This window comes from Amblyomma americanum, chromosome 1 (genome assembly GCF_052857255.1).
Source record: "Amblyomma americanum isolate KBUSLIRL-KWMA chromosome 1, ASM5285725v1, whole genome shotgun sequence".
Lineage (NCBI taxonomy): Eukaryota > Metazoa > Arthropoda > Arachnida > Ixodida > Ixodidae > Amblyomma > Amblyomma americanum.
Window position 1 is genome coordinate 143,188,826 of NC_135497.1, and position 20,499 is coordinate 143,209,324.

General features: G+C 45.6%; 2 protein-coding genes and 1 pseudogene across 14 annotated transcripts in view; 2 read left to right on the plus strand and 1 right to left on the minus strand.

Annotated features, from left to right (window-relative positions):
* Positions 1-6,759: 6,759 nt before the first annotated feature.
* LOC144113788 (uncharacterized) lies at positions 6,760-14,427 on the plus strand. 2 transcript variants are annotated; one of them, XM_077647112.1, is made up of 5 exons: positions 6,760-6,978; positions 8,017-8,653; positions 9,708-9,814; positions 10,039-10,270; positions 13,926-14,427. In XM_077647112.1, exons 2-5 carry the CDS (start codon positions 8,506-8,508, stop codon positions 13,976-13,978), a joined length of 540 nt encoding a protein of 179 aa, XP_077503238.1. In that variant the 5' UTR covers positions 6,760-6,978; positions 8,017-8,505; the 3' UTR covers positions 13,979-14,427. The 2 variants fall into 2 exon arrangements, with proteins under 2 accessions (XP_077503238.1, XP_077503237.1); XM_077647111.1 differs by lacking the exon at positions 13,926-14,427 and having other exon boundaries at positions 10,039-12,217.
* Positions 11,107-14,825, minus strand: LOC144113787 (uncharacterized; annotated as a pseudogene). Its single transcript, XR_013310861.1, has 7 exons — positions 14,435-14,825; positions 13,912-13,974; positions 13,635-13,700; positions 12,792-12,845; positions 12,383-12,445; positions 12,244-12,297; positions 11,107-12,186 (listed from the first exon to the last, which is right to left on the minus strand). The product of XR_013310861.1 is annotated as an uncharacterized LOC144113787 (transcript).
* Positions 14,826-15,661: 836 nt separating this feature from the next.
* LOC144113786 (uncharacterized) overlaps positions 15,662-20,499 on the plus strand; it is a 102,052-nt gene continuing 97,214 nt past the window's right edge. For 2 of the 11 annotated variants that reach the window (XM_077647103.1, XM_077647108.1), the window contains exons 1-3: positions 15,684-15,791; positions 16,583-16,666; positions 18,014-18,128. Coding sequence is in view for 2 of the 11 variants with exons in the window: in XM_077647100.1 (XP_077503226.1) it covers positions 20,447-20,486 (40 nt within the window). In the remaining 9 variants the exon portion in view is untranslated. The other 9 variants (XM_077647102.1, XM_077647105.1, XM_077647106.1 and 6 more) reach the window with 6 other exon arrangements.

Here is a 20,499-nt window from a genome sequence, read left to right on the forward strand (position 1 = left end):
ACATAGTTTTAACTCACTACAGCACTTGAACCAGCCTGCTTCAAAAGCTAGAATGGCAACAAAAGACGTATCAGCAGTTATCTTCCGTTTATTTGTGCCACACGTGACCTAAACATCAACTCATGGAGGAAGGAAAGAACTCGGGAGAGGCGGTTACGTCAGATTTTTTGAAGCAGGCTCCCTCCTGCGTCCTCCTTGCCCCGAGGCCCATGTCGGTGTAAACAAAGTCTTCTCTCTCTCTCTCTCTCGTTCGCCCTACTTGGCCGCCGTCTCAGAGCGCATGCGCAGCAGACAATGTAGCAGACGACGACGCTGCGTTCAGCGTTACTATTGGCTGGGCCGGCGGCCAAATACTCCCAGTTGTCGTTGCGAAAGCGCGTGACTTCCGGCACACTTTCTGGTGTACAGCTCGGATGGCGAGGGCCTCTCCTGAGGTTTCCTTCCTCTATGCATCAACTACACGTCATAGCCCTCGTTCGGTTGATGAAAAACCGAAACAGCCTGAAAGAAGAAATTATAAATTATTTAGCGCTTCTAGGCGAATACCACGGGATGCTCCCTGTATACCAATGTCTAGCGCCACCAGCAAACCGCCGACAGTCGCCGCCTCGCCTCGGTGCATGGCGCGGGGCAGCTCCTGAACACGCCATCCCCTTATAGTATATACAACAGCACTATGCAAGTGTCCTCTCTTTACCCTTCTCTATGATCAAACGAAAGTGTCCTCCCTTTACCTTTCTCTATGATCAAACGATCGAACTTCAGCTGACTTCAGCCAGGACTTCGGCTGAACTCGGGCGCTAGCGTCGCGCCTTCCTTGGGCGAAGTTTGCAATATACAGACTTCCGCAATTAGACGTGTGCCGTAGAATGTTCCTCACAGCTAAACCGGTGAATTGTTCGAGCTCAAAGTTCGCACAGAAATGGAATTTGGCCGAAAGAATTGTTTTTTACAACATTTCTTTGGAGTACTTTTTACATTTCTTTGGATTAGCCAAGGAGGGTGTGCTTTCGCGGGAAGTTTGAACATTCTTCAGCAACTGCTTTATCAGTGATCACAAAAAACTTAGTTTGGCCAAATCAGTAGTTACACGCAGTGACCGAACGCTCCGCGAGTTCTACCTTGAACGATTAATAACTGGACGCCCCACTCCAGTTGTAACCAACACAGTGCTGTGCGCGTGTGTGATTTAATTCCTCTAAAATGAACTAATCACGCGCTCAACCTGGACACATTTCTTCTTGTGTAAATAGTTTGTACATATTACTTCTCCCCCTATCCTCTCTTCCTGTCCCCTCACCTCTTTAATTTCATTTCTCCATTCTGCCTGCTATACTTTATTTCCGCTGCCCCAGCTCAGGTGCTTCAGTATCGATGGCAGATGCCGGGGCTAGCAAAAATCTTTTCCCTCCTTTTTACTATTATTTTTTAATAAAACCACTACCACCACCACCAAATTGGAACAAGTTTGAACGTTCTTTCGACACCGTCCGTCTCCCCGAGCGCAGTCGTTCCTTCCCGTCTGGACCTTCGAGGAGTGCGGATGTGTGCTGCCTCTCCTCTCGAGACGTGCTCGTTATTCTCGACGACTACGCCTCGCCTCCGCCGCGCCCGGCGCACCCTCCTGCCCGCCCTTTGGACGATCGCAAGGAGCACCGAGCGCGGCCAGCGCCGTCCGGCGCCCATCCCAAGGAGCCACTAGGCCGCCCCGCCGACCCGTCGCCCGCGTAGGGCCCCGTCGCCCTACTCCTCGTAGGCCTACCCGCCCGGCGGCCGCTTCGGCGGCCGGGTAACCCTCGCCCACCGGGAGAGCCTCTTCGGGCCGTCGTCGTCAGCTGCAGCGGCGGCGGCCCATATTTCCAGTAAACTCCCCAGCAGCCGGCGCACCTGATGTCGTTGGCGGCGGCTTGTTCGCCACCTTGACGCCTGTTGTGCCGCCTTGGACGTGAGCGCGGTTTCCCTGCTGCCCTCCGCCCTCCCCTCGCGCACTGGTGCGTGAGGGGCCCCGACGCGCCGTCTTCATGGCGGTTTCCAGCGTCTCCTCCCCCTGCTGCTGTCCTGACGCAGCTCCCGGCGTGATTTCGAACACCACCGCCGGTCCCTGGTCGCCAGCCCACTGACGCCCTGCTGTTATTACAGCCCCTGCGCGCCGCCGGCAACGGCGGTTCCCAGCGCACCCCGCCGCGCTGCCTCCCAGCAGTCTACCAGCGGTCCCTACCGGCTACCCATCGGTGGCTCTCTGCAGGCAGCCTCGGCTACCTTGCAGCCTTCGCCTGCCCTGGTCGGCTCTCCGGCTGCTCCGGGGTGACGGCTCCCTGCCTCCGGCAGGCCCCCGACGACGCGCGCCACTCCCAGCGCGCGCCGTTCATCTTCCCCTCCCCAGCGAGTCGGCTGCTTGCTGCGTGCCTGGTGCCTCGGGTGTTGTCCTCGGTGTCCTGTGATGTGCTGTCCCTGTCCCGTGCCACCACCCCAATCCCCCTCCCCTTCCCCACATCCCAATCCCCTTCCCCTGGCCCCCAAGAGTGATGCCCACGAGGCCAACATACGTCGGGGCCAGTATCCCCCTCCCCAGAATATCCCTTAGCATCAACCACCACCACCACAAGTTTGAAGTCTCTCTTGGTACAGCATCTTCAAGATAGATAGATAGATAGATAGATAGATAGATAGATAGATAGATAGATAGATAGATAGATAGATAGATAGATAGATAGATAGATAGATAGATAGATAGATAGATAGATAGATAGATAGATAGATAGATAGATAGATAGATAGATAGATAGATAGATAGATAGATAGATAGATAGATAGATAGATAGATAGACAGACAGACAGACAGACAGACAGACAGACAGACAGACAGACAGACAGACAGACAGACAGACAGACAGACAGACAGACAGACAGACAGACAGATAGATAGATAGATAGATAGATAGATAGATAGATAGATAGATAGATAGATAGATAGATAGATAGATAGATAGATAGATAGATAGATAGATAGATAGATAGATAGATAGATAGATACTTGAGGCCTTGCCCTTTGTAACGGGTGGGCACCACTAGGTTGGGCACCCGGACCAAAAAACAAGAAAAAACAAGAAGATGGAAGCGCACACGGAGAGAAAGAAAGATAAACCGCACAAAAAAGGAAAAAGAAGAAAAAAAGAAAAAAACACGCAAAGGCTAAAGTCGGGAGGTGGGGGGTTCGCTCATCGACCTAGTTCACTTCCGACTCTGCGGTTTCGCGCTTTTAGACACAGTGCTCCACCAAAGAGTTAGTCGACGCTTGGTTCGCAGCACCCCCTCGCAAAACATTCCCCCTATACACGATTTCAGTTTCGATACCTGGGGGCTGCCATGGATGGATGGATGGATACGGCTGAACCCTTTACATCGGGCGGTGGCTCAAGCCACCTAGCCATGTCTTGTGAAATTTTACTCCTGTCTTGCTTTTAGCCACCAGTCAGATAACCTTCGCTTGGTTACTTCTAACCTCTTAAAATCCACTTTCCCTTCACTATCCCTAAACCCCAATGCCTTGGGTAAGTCAGCCCCGCTGCTTTCCACTGTAGGATGAAGCCCTTTACAGAAAAGTATCAAGTGTTCAGCTCTTTCCTCCTCCTCTCCGCATGCAATGCACAAAGTGTCTATCTCCTGGTACCTGACTCTATACGTCTTAGTCTGCAAAACTCTAGTCCTGGCCTCAAACAACAAAGAGCTTCCCCTACAATTATCATAGATCTTTTCTTTGACAATTTCCTGTTTAAAGGTCCGGTATGTTCCCAGTGCCGATTTCGTCAGCATCCCTGTTTTCCACAACGCTCTCTCTGTTTCTTTAACCTTTTTCTTAACCGATAATTGCTGATTTGCCCCCTTACTGCTGTCCAGATATTTGCTTGTCAATTTTCTAGTTCGCTTTCTCCATTTCGTGTCAACATTCTTTATATACAGGTATCTGAAAACTTTCCTAGCCCACCGCTTTTCCTCCATCTTTCTCGATCGTTCCTCAAATGCTATCTTACTGCTATCCTCTCTGCTCTCGAAAGACGCCCATCCCATATCACCCTGTACCCCCTGATTTGGTGTATTGCCATGTGCTCCCAAAGCTAACCTTTCTACTCCCCGTTGCTTAATTTCCAGCCTTGCTTGAACATCTGGCCTCATACACAGGACCGCATTACCGAAGGTCAGGCTAGGGACCATCACCCCTTTCCAGATCCCTCTTACCACCTCATACCCATTATAATTCCACAGTGCCCTATTTTTTCATGACAGCTGCATTCCTACTAGCTTTAATCATTACATATTTTTCATGCTCTGTCAGATACTCAACACTGTTATTTATCCACACCCCAAGATACTTGTACTTATTCACTACTTTTAGCACGAACTCCTGTATTCTATGCTCGCCGCCCTTTTCATTAAATATCATGACTGCAGATTTTTCCTTACTATACTTGAAGCCTAATCTATCTCCCTCTGTACTGCATATGTCTAACAACTTCTGGAGGTCTTCCTTGTTGTCAGCCATTATCACTATATCGTCCGCGTATATTAGTCCCGGTAATGTCTGTTTAATCAATCCCCCTTGCTTGAAAAAAGATAGGTTGAAGCCAAGTCCGCTCCCCTCTAGCTTGGTCTCCAACCCTTGAAGGTACAACATGAACAACAAAGGGGACAGAGGACATCCTTGTCTAAGCCCCCGCTGTATCTCTACAGGCCCTGATACATTTTTTTCCCCATTTTATGAGCACTCTGTTACCTCTATATATATCTTTTAAAAGATTAATTACTCCATTTTCCACATCCAATGTGCCCAGTATATCCCACAAATGCTCCTGAGTAACGTTGTCATAGGCTCCCCTAATATCCAGAAATGCTAGCCATAAGGGCCTATATATGTTCCTTTTCCGCAATTTCTATACACTGTGTCAATGAAAATAGATTGTCCTCCAACCTCCTTTGTTTCCGGAACCCATTCTTTAGTTCCCCTAACACCCCCTCGTTCTCCACCCAAGCATGCAGTCTATCCTTTATAATTAGCATCCCCACCCTGTAAACCACAGATGTCACTGTTATGGGACGATAGTTACTTACGTCTGCTTTGTCCCCCTTTCCCTTATATATCATGTTCATTCTACTTAATCGCCATTCATCGGGGACTTTCTCATCCACTATTATTTTGTTCGCTACCTGTATTAATGTTCGCTTGGATTTTGGTCCTAAATTCTTTATCAACATAATCGGGATACCATCTGGTCCTGTTGATGTGCCACTAGGAACCTTCTTCTCTATTGCTAGACCCAGCTCTATGGCTAGACCCCAGCGCCGCGTCGCTGCCGCTACGGGCTGTTACTTTTGGCCACGACCGGCTTTATTACTTTATTACTTGGTAATAAAGCCCATATCCTCCTTTATACTCTCTGTGCCTGGCAACGGCGCGCTCCGCGGCCGTCGTTGCCCCTCCTCCCATCCTCCTCCACCATCGAGAGGTTACGCGGCTAGCTGCCGACAGATGGCGACGGCGACGGAGGGTGCCCTGCCGCTGGCGTATCGTGCGTAGTGTAGCAGAAAGTCGCATTTGGCGTACGTTCTTCCGTCGTGCTGCTTTCATTTCGTGCACCAGCATTGCTTGTTGCATCTAGATTTTGGTGCTACTCTTACTGCATTTGGATGTAGCAGGACTACGCCGCTGGAACAACCTGTAAGTTGCTGTTCTTGTTGTTCATGTTACAGACATCTGAGTGACAGCAATTACTTTATTGTTCAGCGATCGGGCCGTGTTTTTTGGAAACACTGGAAACATTTTTGGAAACACTGCAACTGTTTGTGGAAGCAGCTTTGAAGGAGAAACCACAACTTCAAAAGCCACTGAAGACCCTGACAGAGGCAGCAGTGTCAGCTGTCTGCAGATCACACCTTCTGAAGTGTCCTGTAAATGACAGAGGGCACCGTGAAACTTTGGCTGAACTCATGACCACCAGGTTCATCAGGCCACTACTAACCAACTATGCAAGTGCAGTAACGGACAAACATGACTTGTACAAGCCATTCAGCCAGAAGCCTCTTTCGCGGAAATGCATGAAGCTGTAGAGCAGCTGTTTTTGACCTGAAACCTGCCAATAAATACTGCTATGCATGCTCTTCAGTTTTGATTTAGATGAGTGCAATTGAATCATTTATTATTTCTAGCTTTCTCAGCTGCTTTTTTTTTACCTGTAAATAAACGCTGGTACCTGTGCTCCTGAATTCTGTTTTATATGAGTATATTATTAATCTTCATTTATTCGAGCTGCATCTGCAGAAAAAGCAGAACACTGTTGATGAATCTTGTAATGATATGTGCAGTTATTAATCTTAATTTATTCGAGCTGCATCTGCAGAAAAAGCAGAACACTGTTGATGAATCTTGTAATGTTATGTGCAGTGCGCACACTGCATGCAATGTTGAAATTTTCACGTCTCGGCAACAAAATGCGTTAAATGGCCGTTACGCGTAGATAAGTCCGCTTTCAAGTAGAATAGAAAGGTGTAACACAGGTTTAGTAGCAAACGTTCCGCTTGTGGCAAATAGCAACGTCGCGGTACACCCCACGCTGTCTGCGCCTTGACCCTCCGTCAGTGGCGCCCCCAGCAGTGAGAACGGCGGCGTCGCGCAACATCCGCGACGGTGCCGCGCTATTGTTATCGCGCTGAGCTGACAGGCACAGAGAGTATAAAGGAGGCTATGTAAAGCCGGTCGTGCTTTTGGCTTTGGCTGCTTGGGCTGCGTTGCGTCTCGGCGTGTGTTGGAGGGCAGCTCGTCGTTCTGCCGGCACCCGCTCGCAAAATAAATCTGCCGAAACGTAGCAGTGGTGAGCTTGAAGCCGTATACCTGTGCATTTTGAATGGCGCAAGCGGCTGGAAGCGCTGGTGGTCAAGGGAACCAACCGGCCGTTATTGCATCGACGGAGCAAACGATCACGATCGGTGAGTGTGTGCTACTTACTACTAAAATGCTGAATAACCGTAGTAAACAAATATTGTTTTTTAACGGCTGCCTAGCGTGTTACAGCCTTTGTAAGTTACCGCGGGCCACCTGACATTCAGCGGAATGAGGGACCGGCAGTCCGCTGACAGCGGCGTCGTCGGAGATCCGCGCTGCCTTCTGCCACCGATGGGCTGGCGTTCCGAACTTGCTCGCGAGGGCTCCGGCAAACCCGCACAATTCATCTTTGGCCGCATCTGACGTGTACCGTACGTTCTACTACATTAGAATTAGCTTCGTCAGTACGCGTGCTCTTTCCCGTTGTCGGCCGCGTCCCACATAGCCACACCACCGCAATGTGGAACTCGCTCGGTGCGTCACGAAACAGAAAGTTGAAAAGAACGAGATTGGTAGACCCTTCACGCCTCGTACGTAGGCTGCACGAGCGCACGCAGCCGTGAGCGCGCAATTTGATTATGTGCGAGGCAGTGTTAGTTGATAGTCTGCCCAGTTGCCGAAATATGTGTAAGGTCGCCAACTCCTGTTGCCTCAGAGTATTTTGCGCAACTATATGTGCCGCCGCGGTGGCTGAGTGGTTACAGCGCTCGGCTGCCGGCCCGAAAGACGCGGTCGAATTTTGATGGAGGCGAAATTCTAGAGGCCCGTGTACTGTGTGATTTCAGTGCACGTTAAAGAACCCCGGGTGGTCGAAATTTCCGGAGCCCTTCACTACGGCGTCTCTTAGCCTGAGTCGCTTTGGGACGTTAAACCCCCATAAACCAAACCAACTATATTATATGTGCTTTGCAATCGGTCTTGTGTGCCTTGTATTCGGGCAGTTAACCAGCATTATCGCGTCTGTTTTGCTCTGCTCAAATTTCAAGAAGGCAAAAACAACTGTGGGATCCATATTATGGCAGCACTACAGTGAACTCATGATCGTACATATCTCAAGAGCTGTAGCGCCCAATGCACTTCTGCCGGCCTTTGGAGGTATGTTTATTTTAATGTCCCTTGCATGCCGTCTTTTTTTTTTTCAGATGGTGACACCCATGCTCATCCCCTGCTCATGCAGCAGTGGACAGATGACACCAAACTCTGGCCAAGCATAACAAGCGCTCATATTGTATGCTACTTGATTAGATCAGAGGCCTGTGATCTTAAAGAGGCAGAGGCGTACAAAAGCCTGGACTCTTATAACCAGCTGCAGTGCGGTTGGGTAAGCCCGGTGCTGAGTCACAAAGCAGCTGCTGATATTGTGTATGTGAAGGCCGATGTGCGACCCTCTCAGGCAGTAAACAAAAAACCATGGTCGCCATGGGCCTGTGTGCGGAAGAATGGTCAAGTGGTGACTGCTGGTTGTTCTTGCATGGCCGGAAAAGCACGCGTTTGTAGCCATATTGGTGCCCTGTTGTGGAAGCTAGAAATGGGCGTCCAGCTAGGCATCACTGGCATCTCATGTACCGACAAGGCGGCAGCTTGGAATCGGGGGCACAAAGAGAAATGTTGAGCCGGCCCTTCTCAATTCCATGTCCTTCAATCTTAAGAGGTCAACGGTGGACCCCGCAAGCACGCAGCACCCAAGGCCAACCCGAAAGGTCAAGCATTTTGCAAGCAAAGAAGAACTCGCAGACCACATCAAGAAGTCACCTTATGGCGAGCTCTTCAGTATTCCTGGTGAGTATTGCTGAGATGACACACATCTATTAAACAAGCTGGTTGCCCGTGTAGTAATATGAGTGTGCTTTGCTGGTATTCACTGTCAGGTAACATTGTCACTTGCTGCATATAGTACGAGTAAGGCTCTACAACAAAGAAGTGGCAAGTGATCAAAGTCATTAGTTTCTAGAAGTTCAGTTGCACAATTAGGACCATGGACACTAATGCGTGAAAACTAATCTAAGATATAGAGCTTATGTACTTTATATGGAATGCACATGCAGCTCATTTTGGAAGCCAGTCATTTTCGCAGACAGAGGAGAAAACAATTGTCATATGTTGAAGATATTTCACATTCCAAGAAAAATATGTTTGCAAGCATATGTAAATGAGAAAAATCATGAACCTGTTTGAATTCTGTGGAATGGCTGGCTGGACGACAAATTTTCTTATTGTCGGTAACACAGAACACGAATAATGAAATCTTCATTTCTTTCCAAGGGAAGAGAAGCCAGTTTTGAGAACTCCGGCTCATAAGAAAAAAATTTGCTCATGTACACATGTGTATCTGGAAGAGAATGAATGCTGCTTTTAATGTAAAAAAAAAGTTCACCGCTGTATGTGCTTAGTCCCGTTTTGCAGTGCTCCTTATGAAAGAGATGATTGCTTTCTAAGTTAGAGCTGCATATTCAGTGCAGTTATGTGCTGTGAGGATAAACTGAAATGGAACACTGTAAGGAGCAAAATATAGTGTAAGTGTAAAAGGGATCAATATCTTTGAGTGCTAGTTTGAGGAAAGATTTTGCCAAGCATTGACAAGTCCTCGGAGCACATGTGCTAGCCACGTATGAAAAATTTTTATTGTAGAACATATTTTCTACTTTTTTGATGAATGCAGTTGCAAGTGATCACTGGGCTGATCCATCCATTTATTCACTCTTGTCCTGATTGCACTGTCATATTTTTGAAAATGAAGGTAGTACATTGACTGTTATATGTAGGTGTGAGTTTGAGTGCCTTTCATGGAATGAAATTGGCTGTTAGGCATTGTGGTGATGCTTTTCATTTGCAGGCACCCTCCTCCACAACACATTGACGACGACGAGAAGGGAGATCCAGCAACCTTCTCAGGCACCAGCAAGTGTCCAGAGGCAACAGGCGACACATCACTCAGAGAAGGTAGCGACAAAAATTTTGTCATGCATGAACATAACTTGACTTATCTTGAATTGGAGTGAAAGTTTTAGGAATGACCTGAACCCACAGCCATGCTCAATGTAATCTTGCTGACAAGGCAGCGTTGCTGCCCTTTTATTGTTGCTTAAACTGTTATAGTCAGACTTCTTAACATCTTTGCCCTTAATAAAAATTTATAACTGGACTAATGAAGACATTTTTTTCAGGTTATCTTCCAGTCACCGAAGTGCAAAGAAAGGCAGCTGAACAAAGTGGAGCCACCAGTGGACGACTTCGAAATTACTCTCGAAAGACCTTTGTGCAACCTCAACTTCGGAAAGCTGCTTGGAAGTGAGCGAGCAGTGGATAAGCTCAGCCTTACCATGACCTCTGCAAAAGAAATTGAAGCTGCCACAAGGGAGCAAAGAAACTGTGCCGAGTGGTTTTCCCACCGCAAGGGTAGGATAACTGCTTCATTGTTCAAAGATGTTTGCCGTTCCAAACGGCTGAATTGCAAGTCATTAATGAAGAGAATACTTAATGACAACTGCATTACCAGCCTTGCCATGCAGTATGGCATAAATTATGAGCAGTTAGCGAAACAGCATGCTCTTGCTGCTTTTCAAACAAAGCATACAAATTGCAGACTCGAAGATTGCGGTTTGATGATTCATCCAAGGTATCCGTATCTTGGGTGTAGTCCAGACGGTTTGCTTGTCTGCGATTGCCACCCCCCAGCACTTTTAGAGGTTAAATGCCTATATAGCTTGTGGCATGTACATCCGGACGAATTGATTAAGGAGGGGCAGTGCAAGGCAGATTTTTGCTTAGATTCTGCAGGTGTACTAAAGGCAGCACATAAATACTACTACCAAGTTCAGGCACAGCTGCACCTGAACCTGGTAGGGAGCACTGTTTGCTACCTGTACTTGCATGTAGACCAAGGGGGAGCATTGATTCCAGTCAAGAGAGATGAAGGATTCATGGAAACCCACATTAATAATCTTGAAAGCTTTTTTGAGAGCATAATGTTGCCTAAGCTGTGAAGGGAGTCGGTTGGTAAATTTACGAGGACAACATAAGTCTCAGCTGGACAATGCCTTTATGGTGCAGTGGATATAACCAAGGCTGATGATGCACAGCAGGAACTTCCTCCTCCTTGCACAGCTGTCTCCTGAAGACGCAGCGGCCATAGAGTGCACTGTTAGTGATGCCTGTGTTCTGCATTTTTTGCTTTCTTAGCATGTTAATCGCACGTTAGCATTTGAAATAAATGAGTCAAGCCCTAACAATATTGGGATTGAAGCTGAACCTTTATTGTTCTTGCTGCTCTTTGATCAGAGGGCCCTTCAGATTGCACAGGCCAGCACAAACGAAAACAATCGTGTTGATATGCTTCCTTGACTTGATAGGCAAAGCCTGCTTAAAAATTCGATAAGTCTTTATCCGATTGATAGCCCGTTCCACATGGATGCGCAGTGAGGCAAATCGCCTGGTTTTTGTCACTTCTTGTTCAGACAGTTGACTCTTTCCTAAAAGACAACAAATATAAGCATTTCAAACCCAGAGGTGCATGAAAGCTTGCAATGTAGAGAACAGTCTACATACCTCTGGTGAAGGCCGGCACATTCATGCGGATTCCTTGTGCTTCAAGATGTGGCTCAAGCTTGAACCCACGATCTGCCATAATTTCATCGCCTGGCAGTAAATAAGTCCTCCACGCCACATGTCCGAACTATGTATTTATCGGAGGCCCTTCCACCATATACATCTGATACAAACATGATCAGCCCATTGGGCGCTATGACTGTCAAAAACTTGATAGTATTTGACCCTTTGTATGCACTGTAGCTCTGTACCCTTGCCATTAATTTCTTGGGTCTTTGCAACCACGCCTCAGTGCAGTCAAATATGCATGTTGTGCGGTCGTAGCCATTCTTCACAAAGGTGTACGGCATACTGTCATAAACTACTGACCGAGGCAGCCACACCACTATGTCTTCCATTACTTTAGCCAAGGTGGACATCATACTTGAGAATATTGTTGACACTGTCGCAATTGAAATGCCGAATCTTCTTGCAAGGTCCCCACAGAGGAGCCCAAGTCTTAGTCTCATAAGTGTGAGCAACAGCTGTTGTTCTAAACTCAATATTCCCCCTACTTTTGTGCCATTGGCCCTCAGTAAAAGAATGAGCTTATTAAAAGCATCAAACGGGAGGCCAGTGTAGAAGTGTACGTCTTGTGGCGTTAAGTACTGAAAATGAATGCTTCTCATTGTAAGAGGAGTGTTTGAACTGTCTTTTGTGTCTGCATATGTGTGGTCTTGGACTGGTTCCTCCAATTCCCACTGTGTAGAGTTGTCTTTCTTCTCCACCTGAAATAATAAACAATCTTGTATCTTGTTTTGAGGATCCATTTTCTTATAAATTACCTTCATTTCTGTTTCCTCCCTTGACAAACTGCTGTTTTGTTGGTCAGCGGCCATCTATCGGAGAAATACAGGAAAAGAAAAACACGAAGGCAATGCAGGTTGTCTTGGTTGGAAAAGTGAACTTTGTATGAGCACTCACAGTTGTTTCTTCAAAGCTAGCGTCCAGGCGAGACGAAGCAGCATCAGTTTTCAATGAGACCTGCTAGAAAAAAACAGGCAACATCAGAAACGACCGTCTGGAAGCTCGGACAGCATGCAAGCTTATATCCAGTTTACTGCTGCATAGCAAGCTCGTTTTTGGAAATTAATACAGATTTGATAGTTATAGCCATGAGAGTCTAACAACTTGCTGGCAGACAAACACAAGAATGGCAAAAATGGCCTATTTCAGTATGTAGTGGACCTGTATGTGCATGCATGCTTACATCTAGTTTGTTGCTGGTTGCAAAGGCATCTTGAATATTACTGATAACCTGTGAAAGAAAGTGCAACAGATGGCTGCAATTTAGCTTCAGCTACAAAGGAATGATGAGAGCATGCATACTTACACTCACTCCGTGGCTGAAAGGCAGGCTGACCGAGTGATGTCCGATACAAACAACCTGCCAACAGAGAAGTACATTAGATGTGAGTCTACTTTCTCAGCACATTGCAAAGCATCAAATAGTGAATGCACACTAACACTGTGTTTGCTGATTGAGGACAGGCTTGCTGTGGAATCTTCTGTGTTGGATGAGACATGCTATGAAACAGTGCAAATAACCCTGATCTCAAATTATCTAGCATGTGATGATGCTTAACAAGCTTCTCCGTACAATAACTCTGGCTTCACTAGAACAGTCATAGCTTGTCGAGACTGGTTCAGTGCAAATGACATGACAAATGCCTCACACCTTTTGTGTGCCATACGTGAGTGTGCTGCTCCAGACGTCACTTTGCATAGGGCCTCTTGCATGCTCAAATATTTTGGGAAAATTTCCCTCACAGTGCTACACTCTGTTTAGGCAACAAATTGCACAATACACAAAATCATGAGCTCTGAAAGCCAGTGCACTGCACAATTTTTTTTCTCTGCTTTACATGGTGGCATCAGCATAGATACGTGCATAAAGCCATCTGCCTGCCAATATGGTACTTGATGCCTTTGTTGCACTGTATGATCTTTCTAGAAGACTCGCGTTTGTGAAATTGCTGTTCTGTATTTTTTTTGTACACGAGTCTCATTTCTTGCTCGAATTTCACAGCTGTGCATTCGTCTGAACCGAATGTTTGAGACTGCTGTGTTTTTATTGCTTTGAAACACCTTGCCACCTGTCTGTACTTCAGCCCGCTCCTGTAGAAGCCCGATAAATGTTCACAATATTGTGAAATAATAAATGCGCATTTCTTACATTGTGCGGTGGCGTCTGCTGAACTGCATCAGATGCTTCGGACTCGTCACTTGGGCTTTCTTGTCTCTAAAATGCGAAACAAGTGTAACGTGAGCAACAGCTAGCAAGACAGCAATGTGGGCTAGTTGGTTGTACAGTTGATGGGAATAACGCGTAACACAAGGAAAAACAACAACTGAAACGACGGCGCTTGGACAAGCGCCCTCGTGTAGCGCGTTATTCCCAACAAATGTAACGTGAGTTCCAGCATTTCCATGTACAGACTCAACAATCTGACCTTTCGTTTGACAGGTGGTGGACCACGGTCATCGCGCATCAGGCGTCTGCGGCCGTGGATGACCTGAAACGATTATTATTTCCATTAACGGAAATAAAAAGCGCTCTTGTACATCACATATGGCGGTGGTGAAGTTGTGAAGCTGCAAATTTACGTTATCGACAACGTTCTAAGTTCAATCTGCGGCCAACCAGCGCATATCGCACCGCTGTCGCTAAACGTGCCCGGTGATGGAGCAAGCAATGGAAAAAAAAGTGACAAATGCTGTCCGTGCTTTTACGCACGCAAAATGCAGCATAATAAACATTTAAAGCTCTGCAGCATGTGTTGTATCGTAGTAATGATAATTAGCAATGAAACAGTACACGTAGCATACGGTCGAGCCGATCTGTATTCTCCTACTTCGTCGTCTTCTCTCCCCCCATGCGCGCGAGTGCGTGCAGCGCACTTGCCACACTTCATCTTTATCACAGCATGCAAATTGCATGTTTACAATACGTAAAACGACAATAATTGTACTCGCCTTTCGCTCGTAGCCGAGATTCAGCATGGGCAGTGGGTTTTGCTCCGTTCGCTTGCCATCGACGAAATGCAGGGAACAGACGCGCGAGTTTGTAGTTGGGGCAAAGTCCTTTCTGTTAACCAGCGACGTCCACTGACGATTCAACTCGGGGTCGACGGGAAATCGGTGCAACATGAACATGTCACACCCGCACTGAGACCTGCATGCTTGGCGCAAGTGCTATCGGCGATGTTTTTCCTTTTACGCTGGTTGTTGCCACAGCCGACGACTACGCAGTGCTGACCAGATGAAGTTCGCGCCGAGTACGGCATCGCGGCATTAGTTGCGAAGGGCGAGAAAATCACGATAAGGTACGGATATCTGTAAACAAGCTACGCCGAGAAGGCAAGAGCCGGCGATGTTACAGCCCGCAGCCAGTTGGCCACCGTGGCAGGCTGGAGAAGCGCGCGGTTCGAGAGCAATCGCTGTGAAAACTGCCTGTTTCGTTTCATCGTCGCCGCAGTCGATGAGAATATCCGATTTTTTCTTACTGATTCCGGCAAGTACCCCGAACAAATGTGCTGTAAAACAATGCTGCTGACTAAATGCCATGTCTGTGCGAAATTTCGGCTCGAACAAATTCGCCGGTTTAGATGAGGTGCAGTCTACGGCGCGCTTGTTTTTTGCCCGCTTGAACGCGTAGAAGCGGACAAAACAGCATTTCGACAGACCCGTCGGTAGTTTTTGATTGGGGCGCGTACATGACACAAGTACACTACCACGCAGAGCCTGCGATGGCGTTTACGTTTCGTTTTCGTCGCTCAATAAAATCGCAAATATTCGTTTCCTCTCAGGTTTCTTCGTCTCGCCCACCAGTACGTATCGTCTGAGTTAATTAACGTCTTCAAAATGTGCGCTGTGTGAAGTTCTAGCGTACTCTTTGGGCGTGACAAAGCTTGAGTGTTCGATTCCCGGCTGAAGTTTAAGAAGCAAATTTAGAACTGAAGCACTTCTTAAAAAAAAAAAAAGTTACAGAGGGAGGAAGGCTGCTATACAAAAGCGCGAAACAGCCAATATAAAACGGTCAGGGTCGTTAGTCCGATTAAGTCGTAAATGGATAACCATTAGTTAAGCCCGCAACATGTGGTACTGCTTTCTGCAACGAGATCCAGTAAGAAAGTTTGACACGAACAAAAGCCCGGTCTCGGCATTCCGTGAAAGAATGCCGAGAGTGTGACCATGCAAGTGCGCCATCTACGCAGACCTATTGGCGACATCCGGGGCTCGCTTGGCCTCTTGTTGATCGCCGTTCTCGAAAAAAAAAATACGCTGTTGAAAAGAATTGTAGCACTGCCTTCACTTTGTTGCTGACTATAAGGTATGTTTCGTTATTTATGATCACTTCATGAACATTCAGTAGTGTCGCGATATGCGTTGAGGCAGTTGAGGCATCGCAGAATTCGCGTAGCGGATGAATGTGGTGTGGAATATTTTGTTCGGGCGCATTGATACCTTGTTCATGCAAATATGGCGTATTGTGAGTTCGCGCGGACGTAACGTTTGTTGGATGGGCGCTTAACGTAGTTAACATGTTCACAACGATCTGTATGTGTACTTGGAACTTCACATAATAACTCGAAGTGATACTGTGCATGCGGTTATTGATTCATGTATGGCGAGTTTTCAGGTGAAGAGTTCTGAATAAAATTTCGATGTTTCACTGCTGTCTTACAAGCGGTAAAAGTTCATCCTGTGCAGTCAAATGCCAAATTTATTGTAAGCGCGCGTTTGTCTCCTAGTCTGATCTTGATTTATGTTAGAATTGAACCGCAGCTTGCGTTGTATTTGCATTGGCTTCGTGCATTGCAATTAAAATGCGATGTCTTTCTCGCTTCATGTTAGTCGAAGGTTCGTGAGCACCAGTAACTCATTCGTGATTGGCGTACTTTGGCTCAATTTTATGGATCTGGTGTTTTCTTACGGTACGCAGACAACTCAGTGCGGTTGCAAGACGGGTACTTTAACACTTAGCGACTGTAGTAGGCGGTGCCTGCGCATTCGCCTGCCTATCCTAGTTTTAATGCGTAAGGTTGACTGGTAGAGAGACTTGTGAAATGCTTGCTCCTCGGCACCAAGCACCTTCTAGTTCCTTTCGCATCGTGTGTCTAGCCTCCTTTTCTACAGTCGCCTTGGAAAAGAGTCTCAGTCTCCGGTTTCTCGTACATCGCATGAGCATTGCGGGTATGTTACACGGTACGTTTCTTTCCTTTACTTTCTACGTCTTTGTGTAGCAGCCGCATATTTATGTAGCGAATTGGCGTTGCTGGGTGAGATCGCTGAGAGGAGCTAGTTAGTACACTTGGCAGGGTTTATGGTTATAAGTATGCTTGATCAATGGGATTCACGACAAACCCACTTGGCTCATTGTTAAATGGAATCCGCAGTTTTTTCTGCGCATGTAGTATGTATGGGTGGACTAAAAGAAATAGGTTTTATCAGATCAATGCAGAATGTTTATTCTGCATATATGGTGCAAGATTCTACCCTTTCATTACACTGTAAGACGGGACATATCTTGCCACTCTTCTGGGCTCAACAGAATGACTGCAATATTGGTGGTAACTTCAGACTAAACCTTTAGTCAAAAAAGCAAAACATATAAATGTGTGGTAGAAAAATCATGACAAGAAAATGGTGACTGGGAAGGAACTAGTGATCCAATAATGTACTACAAACCAATAAGTGTTAGTGTTTTCATTGTGTTGTATTATTTTGATGTTTTTGTCTTATTATGTGAAGCAAAAAAAATGTCCTGCTGCAAATACTAGCTCAGCAGCATTCCAAGGGAAATTCCTTTTTTAGCACGACACATAAAGGGTTTAAGACAGGCACTAACTCACAACTGTTTATTCGGAAAGAACGTGCATAAATATATTTACTCATACAGTCATTCATCATATCAGAATCTTCCCAATCTTACACACGTGTTGCCAAGAAATGTTATTTTTGTTTCAAGCTCACTGAAGTGCCGAAGGTTCTGATATGATGAATGACTTTATGAGTATATATATACACGCACATTCTTTCCGAATAAACAGTTTTGAGTTGGTGCCTGTCTTGTCCCGTTTATGTGTTGTGCTAAAAAGGAATTTCCCTTGGAAGAAATACTAGCTACGTCAGCGGTTTTTGATCATTTCATGGTATCAGCTCTTGTACGTAAGCAGGGGCACAATGGCCAAGTGGCTAGTTTCAGGATGTAGCCTTGTGGCTGATAATCTATTTTCAGAGCGCATCTTTATTGCAGTGCCGTTTGCTCAATAAAAGTCGCCTTACATTACTATGTAAAATTACAAAATTGCCAAAAGGTATTGCAGCTGTGTCAGCATAATGTGCTTGGACACGCGTGAGCTTTATGGCCATAACTCAGTACTGTATGCATGCAGTTTTCATGTAGCTTACTTGCACTGCCAGTCTTCTTGTAGTACTTTCAGGTACTGCAAGACTGTACCTTTATGAGCATGCAAGCACACCTGCTTGCTGAAACATCTTGTTAGAGCTATATGTTTGTGCCTTACTTTCTGGTGCATCTTTCTCTCCTAGGTGTTGCGGCAGCTTTGTAACAGGAGCATTGCCATGGAAGACGTGCATTATTCAATATAATGGCTCTTGGGCAACAAAAATATTGCAAGTGTTGGCATATTGTGACGTTTGCAAGGTAAGCTCTGATAGATAACATATTTTTTTTGTGTATAACTGGCACACACAAGTTTGATTTTGAGAAAAATCATTTCATATGAGCAAAACCAGGTGTATATGGCACGAGTTATTTGCTGGTTTACAAGTAGTGTTAAGATTTCTGTAAATCCTGCCTGGCCAAATGGAGGTTACTGCTGCGCTAGGCTAACACGTCACCGTTGCATGCACTGTATTTCCTCAGGGAAGCTGCTGCCATACAAACAGTCATCTATGGTCGGATACAACTTAAGTGTGTAGTGAAGCTCTGCCCACAGTCAGGGCCGCTGAACAAAATTCTGTGTGACAAAAGGTAGACCGTTGTTAACACTTTCCTTGTTACCTAAACAAAAATCTGACCACGAGACAAAATTATAAGCTCAAGAATTCTGATGTTTCTCGCTTGTTTGATGCAGCCAAGCATAAGAAAGCTGATTTTGTTCACCGTTGCAATTGTTCAGTAGAGTAATACAGGATGCCGTATAACGTGGCCAATGTTTGAAACTCCTGTTTTTTTAAGTTGTATTCTACAATAGGTAAAGTTAGGCTCCAGTTTTACTGAGATTTTATTTTTTATTAATTAATTTATTTATTTATTTTTGCTATTCTTGCCAAGGCGAATAAAATTCCCAACACATGCTACAAATGCCACTCTTGCCACTTCTTATCATTGCAGTTGAACATTACTGATACATTGAACACATTGTTAAGTTCTAAATTGCTGCCATTGCATATGAAAGGGGAAAAGTTGTCCAGCTACAGCAATTGAAGGAGTGTGGGCACCAAATTTTTTGGAGTGTTTTTGCCTCGGAATGATGCGTACGACATTAGTAAACATGCATCACCACGTGGAATTTGTAAGCGCGCAATAAATAATTTGTAATTGAATCTTTTTCTCTCTGTAATTTCAGTTTCGGTTTCAGTTGCCAGACGATAGTTGAGATTTCACAAGTGAGTATGAGACCACGTGAGGCATTGCAAAAACTGTAATGTAACCAATGCTTTGTCATTTTAATTCATTCAAACCCTTTCGCTAAATTACTCCAGAAGCAGGTATGGCAGCAAGTGAACAAGGAGCTATTATATTGCAGTTTTTGTACGCCTCGCATGATCTAGTATTCACTTGTGATGTTGCAACAGTCTTTTGACTCCTGACACAGAAACCGAAACTGCATGGAAGAATAAATTCAATTATAGGTTAGGTATTGAGGATAGGCAAATTTCACTTGGTGATTCATGTTTACTATTGTCTTGCGCATCATTTGAAAGCAAAAATACACTACAAAAATTTTATGTCCCTACCCTTCTAACCAAATGTTGATGCTTGTTGAATTATACTAGTAGTGCAGTTTGTCTGTTTCTAGTTTATCGTGTGTACGTCTGCATTAATTTAGCTGTTTGGAAATAGTGGATTGAATATTTATAGCTGGCAGACAGTTTATTTGTGCATCAGCCCGTTCTCTCGTGTATACTCTCGTGATGGAAAGAAACACGAACAATGCAACGTCTACGCACTCCGCTTTTCGGATTTCTTTTGATTGCATTTTTACCTGGGTGGTAAGAAAAAGATGTTAGAGTTGTCCTAGTATGCATCACGCGCGACTCTAGTGTTTTTTTGCTTTCACAGAGAAGTAAAAGTGTGATGAAAAGAAATGCGAACAGCGGAGCGCGTAGGCGCCACTCTTTTCGTGTTTCTTTCCATCACAATTGTACCTTTGCGGGTTCGGTGTTGCTAGCCAGGTTGTTTAGTCTTGCTAGCAATGTCATCTCAGAGACTAGGCGGCACCTTTTGTAAGCATTTTATTTAGTTTTTTTCCAAGAAAAGCTGAAAACCAAACTAGGGTTTGCTTGTACCCGTTAGAAAAACTGATAGGTTCCTGGCAGTGCTGTGTTTAGTGCCTCTAGCATTTTGGGTGTGCGTATCACCTGCCTAGTCTTCTACATACTGAAGAAATTTACTGTTCTGGTGGATTGTGTAGTGAACACAGTCATTCCAATAGTATTAGGTCACTATGCCTTCAAAAAGATGACAACATCTTCTGCTTATGTGTTTAAATATATTCGTGGGAGAATAGGTGTTTATATAAAAATTAAGAAATATCACATAGTTAAGTGCGAGAAAGTTGGCACTTGTGTGGTGACCATGAATAGAAGGCTCATTTAGTAAAGCAGCTATTTAGCAAGATTGCTCAGAGCACTTTTTGCTGCATAGTTTCTGGAAACCTAAGGAATGCAGCGAGTATTTGATGCTCTAGAATTGCTATTTGGCTGCAGGAGTTGTGCGTGATGCCTTGAAGGAGTATGGGCACCAAACTTTTGGTTGTGTTTTTGCTGTGGAACGGTGAGTAAAGACG